Source organism: Heliangelus exortis, chromosome 2 (assembly GCF_036169615.1).
Source record: "Heliangelus exortis chromosome 2, bHelExo1.hap1, whole genome shotgun sequence".
NCBI lineage: Eukaryota > Metazoa > Chordata > Aves > Apodiformes > Trochilidae > Heliangelus > Heliangelus exortis.
The window spans coordinates 9647092-9651835 of record NC_092423.1 but is presented as its reverse complement, the minus strand read 5'-3'; the positions used below and the strand labels follow the sequence as shown (position 1 = coordinate 9651835).

Below are 4744 nucleotides of genomic sequence, written 5' to 3'. Positions count from 1 at the left end.
CGGCGAGGCCAGGCGATCCTAGACAGAGACCCTGGAACAGGTTGCCCAGAGAAGTTGTGGCTGCCTCCTCTCTGGCACTGTTCCGGGCCAGGCTGGACAGGACTTGGAGCAACCTGGTCTAGCGGAAGGTGTCCCTGCCAACGCAGGGAGGATGGCACTGGGTCATCTTTAGGTCCCTTCCAGCACAATCCGTTCTTTGGTGACAAGCCCGCGGCCGGGAGGGCCCTCCTCTCCCTCCCCGCTCAGAGGATCCAGTTCCCCACCCTCACACCCGGCTGCCCCTCGGGTTAACCCCGTCCCGCTACCCCCGCCCCTGCCGGAGTCCCCGGTGTGCGGGGGAAGGGGGCGGGACCCCCTCGCTCCTCCGTGACAGGTGGGCGGCGGGGCCAATGGCGGCCGAGCCCGCAGCGCCGCCGGCCCAATGGGAGCCGCCTGCGGCCCTTGAAGGGGAGCGCGGCGCAACGCGCGGCCGCACTGCCGCCCGCCGCCGCCCGGAGACGCGGCCGGGCCGGGGCAGCTTCAGCGCCGCGGGTCCCCTCGCTGCTCCTCCCGCCAGAGCCCGACGGCGCTCCCATGGAAAAATCCAAAAATTTCCGCATCGACGCGCTGCTGGCTGTCGACCCCCCCAAGGCGGCGACGGCGGCGGCGGGGCAGAGCGCGCCGCTGGCCCTGGTCACCTCTTTGGGCGGCAGCGGCAGTAGCAGCAGCGGGAGCGGCAGCCCCCCGTCCTCCTCCTCTTCATCCTCCTCTTCCTCCTCCTCCGAGCATCCCGCCGGCGGCCCCGCCGACTGCCTGCGCACCGACAGCCCCTCACCGCCACGTCTCCTGACCGCCCACTGCGCCCTGGTCCCCAAACCCGGCTTCTTGCCCGGTGCCGGCGCCCACCCCCACCACCACGCCTCGGCAGCCGGCATGGCCCTGGGACTGCACCCCGCGGCGCCCGGCGGGCCGGGCATGCCGGCGCAGACGGCTCTCTACGGGCATCCCGTGTACGGCTACTCTGCGTTAGGGGGGCAGCACCCGGCCCTCTCCTACTCGTACTCTCAAGTGCAGGGAGCCCACCCATCCCACCCCGCCGCCGACCCCATCAAGCTCAGCGCCGGCACCTTCCAGCTGGACCAGTGGCTGCGAGCCTCCACCGCCGGCATGATCCTGCCCAAAATGCCCGACTTTAACTGTGAGTATTTGCCTCCTTCAGCTGTATCCCTCCCGTCCCTACCTCGGTGCCTATCGGGAGCTGCCCGATTCCTAGAGGGAAGAATCCCCATGCCTGCCCCCCCCCCTTCCCCAACTGACCAGCAGATTTAAACACGCGGTGACTTGCGTGTTTTGGTTTTGTGGGTTTTTGTTTGTTTGTTTTTATTATTATTATTATTGGTTTGTTTTTATTAGAAAGAAGAAACGGCGACCCTCAATGGGACGCGGGGGTAGTGTGGGTCGCCTCACCGTTTCTGGCTTCTGAGCAGCCCCGAATAAACTCTGGTTTTCATGGCAGGTTAAATAGAAAAGTGATAAATCGCTTCCTGCCATTGCAAACGCCCTTTCTCGCTGTCCCTGGGGTGCAGAAGCCACCGGGTAGGCGAGATCTGGGACAAGAAAGGGGCAGGAGTCCTCATCATCTGCCCTCAAAACCCTATCTTGATACACCCCAAAATATGGAGCAGCGGGTCCCATCACCGAGTCACCGTTCTTAATTTTATTTATCAGGATTATCTAAAAATCGTGGCAGGCTCATCTTCACAAACGGGCGTAGAGAGGAGCTGGGGTTAGCAAAAAATCTGAGATTCTGTGTTCCCTGTGGATAATGAATTGTCATGAAATAAATACAGCGGGAAGGGTTTAGGTCTGGGACGGGGAAAGGCTGAAAATGCAGCGTTAAACCAGACAATCCCGAAGCGGCAGCAGCAGGCGTGTTGCTGAGCACTAGGCCTCACGGCGATGGGGACTTTGCGTGCATCTGTTTTAAGCAAAGATCATTTTCGGAGGTGTGAGCTCTCTGTGGGAATGGCCGATTTAACAATACCGGAGGTGTAGTTTTACGTAAATCATGCCAGGAAAAGAATTGAGATTTTTTTTTTTTTCCCCCTTCTCTTACTCTGCACACACATTCTCAGACAAAAAAGTCCATTGTTTTCTCTCGAATTGGGGTTGTTTAGACTGGAACATTCAGGAAGAAAAAAAAAAATAATTAGGAGAGCTGTCAGAGCCCTGCCTCTCAAACAAGGTGCAGGAGACGAATAAATAACCGGAGAGAAACGAGAATGGAGCCTCGGAAAATCGCACTGCAGTGAGAAAATCTCCCTGGCGCTGCTGTCCGGGAGCGGACACTGTCCTTTTCTTTCTGCCCGCGTTAGCGAGCTGCCTCCAAAGGCGGCCGGGGAGCGAGAGCTGCCCCTTGCTAGTTTCCCGATTTTTTTTTTTTTTTTTTTTTTTTAGCCAACTCGAAGTGCCAAAATGCTTCGAGTAATTGGGAGCTTGGGAGGTACTGTGGCCTCATCGAATCCCCGGGGGTGTCCGAACCCCGCGAACATGTTTTTTTTTGTGTTTGTGTGTGGTTTTGTGTTTGCTTTTTTTAGTGCAATAATTTATTTTAATTATTTCCGAAGACGGAAATTACGGCGATGATTTTTTTTGTTTGTTCGTTCGTTCAAAGACAGTTTTCCAGCCGCGCTGCTGGTCTACACTCTGAGGGATGGCCAGTTCCGGGCGCTCCCAGCCCTCGGAGCGGTGCGGAGCGGCCCTCCGAGGGGTGTCCGCCGGTAATCCCGTTAATTAAAGCCGGAGCGGATGGGCGGGCATGGACTGCGGCAGATTTAAGTAAAGCATTAAATGGAGCAAATTGCTGCTCCCCGGAGAATCCAGTACCCCTTTGCCGCGATCCCTGGCTCCGTTTTATTGTCTCGCACTTACTAGGCTCTTGGGAAATCAAGAGCCATTTTTCTTTATTTCAAATACTTTTTGTGTGTGTGTGTCCCTGTGGGGGATCCCCTGACACTGTGCTAAATCAAGCTCAATCCCCGGAGCCAGAGAGCCTGAATGATATCTCTCGGTCTGTGCTCCGGTGGATAAATATTCATCCTTGCTCAAATCCGCCCCCCTCATCCTCTCCCCTTCCCACCCCTGTCCCGGGGCATGCCCGGCCATGGCGGGGCAGCTCAGAACTCACCTCGGCCTTTTCCCCCACCTCTCCTTTCCCAGCCCAGGCACAGTCCAACCTGCTGGGGAAGTGCCGCCGGCCCCGCACGGCCTTCACCAGCCAGCAGCTGTTGGAGCTGGAGCACCAGTTCAAGCTCAACAAGTATCTCTCCCGGCCCAAGCGCTTCGAGGTGGCCACATCGCTGATGCTCACCGAGACGCAGGTGAGTCCCACGGGTGAGGGGTGGATGGGGAATGTTGCCGTCGGAGGGGACGGTGGATGAGGCGGTGTCTGTGCCCCTCTCCAGGTGAAGATCTGGTTCCAGAACCGGCGCATGAAGTGGAAACGCAGCAAGAAGGCGAAGGAGCAGGCGGCTCAGGAGGCCGAGAAGCAGAAGGGGGGAGGCGGGGAGGACAAGGGGGATGAGGACCTATTGCTGCCCGCCCCGGAGAAGAGCGGCGGGAGGAGGATGCGGGAGCTGCCCGACAGCGAGCCAGAGGAAGAGGAGGAGGACGAGGAAGAAGAGGAGGTGGCAGCCGGGCGATGCTGCCCCTACCACTCCTCCGACTGCTCCGAGGCGGATGAGGATGACACACAGACCCGGGGCCGGCACGGGGCCCCGGCACAGCCCCAGTGAGCCCCCCCGCAGGCCCCGATCCCTCCATCCGCGGGTTCTATCTGTCCTGCCGGGGGGGGGGGGGGGAGGAGGAGAGTTCTGCCACTCCCCGGGGGCACGGGCCCGCTTCCCCTTGTTCCAATTTCTCCCTGCTTGGAGGGTGATGGAGAAGAGGAACCTCCGCATGCCGGGCGGGGAAGGATTTACGGTGAATACAGTGTTATTATTGACTGAAAATCAGACAAAACTTGAACCCCCCCCACTCCTCCCTTCCCTGCCCCCTGGAAGCTCATTCCTTTAACTGAGTATTGGAGCTGTTTTGTTCTTACTATATATCGGGAAATTGTTTATGTCATGAACGTTAAAACTGCTGCAAATCTCGATACTGTCTTTATTTTTGTATATCGTATTTATAAAAGAAAAAAAATACCTCTACTTATGCATGCTAAATTATTCCCCGGGCCCTTCCACGTGCGCGATGGGGTGGAAAATAAACGGCATTTTGTACTTGAGAGGTATGAGCGCTCTGTACTGGGGGGATGCTTGGCTGTCCCGGCCCGGGGTGTCCTGGTGCTCTGGGCCTGGAGGTGCTGGGAGGGACAGCAAATATGTTCTTTTTAAAGCGAATATATTCCGTGTCGCAGCCCTGGAACAATATCCGGGAGTGGCGTGGGTTTTTTCTGAGGGGAAGGAGCGTTTCGGTACAGGGGAGGAATCATGCTGTAGTTCCCCCCCGCCCCGCCACGGTTTTGTTTCGGTACTTCCCAGCCCTCCTCCCCCGCCCCGTCAGCAGCTACTCGGGCAGCGGGGAGCTGAAGGGGCCCAGGACAGGGAGGGGAGAGCCCAGGCACCAACAATGCCTCTCTCGCCTCCTCTCGGGGCGGCAAACGCGGAGCCAGGGCTAAGGGAATGAAGGAACAGCCCTGATTTCTAGGGACAGCTCGGCTCTCAAACGAACGAGAAGCTGCGGTGGGTGGAAGGAGCTGAGGGGC

The 4744-nt window shown here is 58.4% G+C and overlaps 1 protein-coding gene across 1 annotated transcript; it reads left to right on the top strand.

The window, feature by feature from the left end:
* Positions 1-556: 556 nt before the first annotated feature.
* MNX1 (motor neuron and pancreas homeobox 1) lies at positions 557-4264 on the top strand. Its single transcript, XM_071738657.1, has 3 exons — positions 557-1177; positions 3199-3359; positions 3444-4264. The coding sequence occupies exons 1-3, from the start codon at positions 574-576 to the stop codon at positions 3771-3773; spliced, it is 1095 nt and encodes a 364-aa protein (XP_071594758.1). The 5' UTR covers positions 557-573; the 3' UTR covers positions 3774-4264.
* The last annotated feature ends 480 nt before the right edge of the window (positions 4265-4744 follow it).

What these genes read in the sequence shown, in the direction of transcription:
- MNX1 (XM_071738657.1), top strand. Translation starts at nt 574, where the DNA reads ATGGAAAAATCCAAAAATTTCCGCATCGACGCGCTGCTGGCTGTCGAC. An exon ending in CAAAATGCCCGACTTTAACT is followed by an intron (nt 1,178 to 3,198) that starts GTGAGTATTTGC and finishes CTCCTTTCCCAG; the next exon opens with CCCAGGCACAGTCCAACCTG. An exon ending in TGATGCTCACCGAGACGCAG is followed by an intron (nt 3,360 to 3,443) that starts GTGAGTCCCACG and finishes GCCCCTCTCCAG; the next exon opens with GTGAAGATCTGGTTCCAGAA.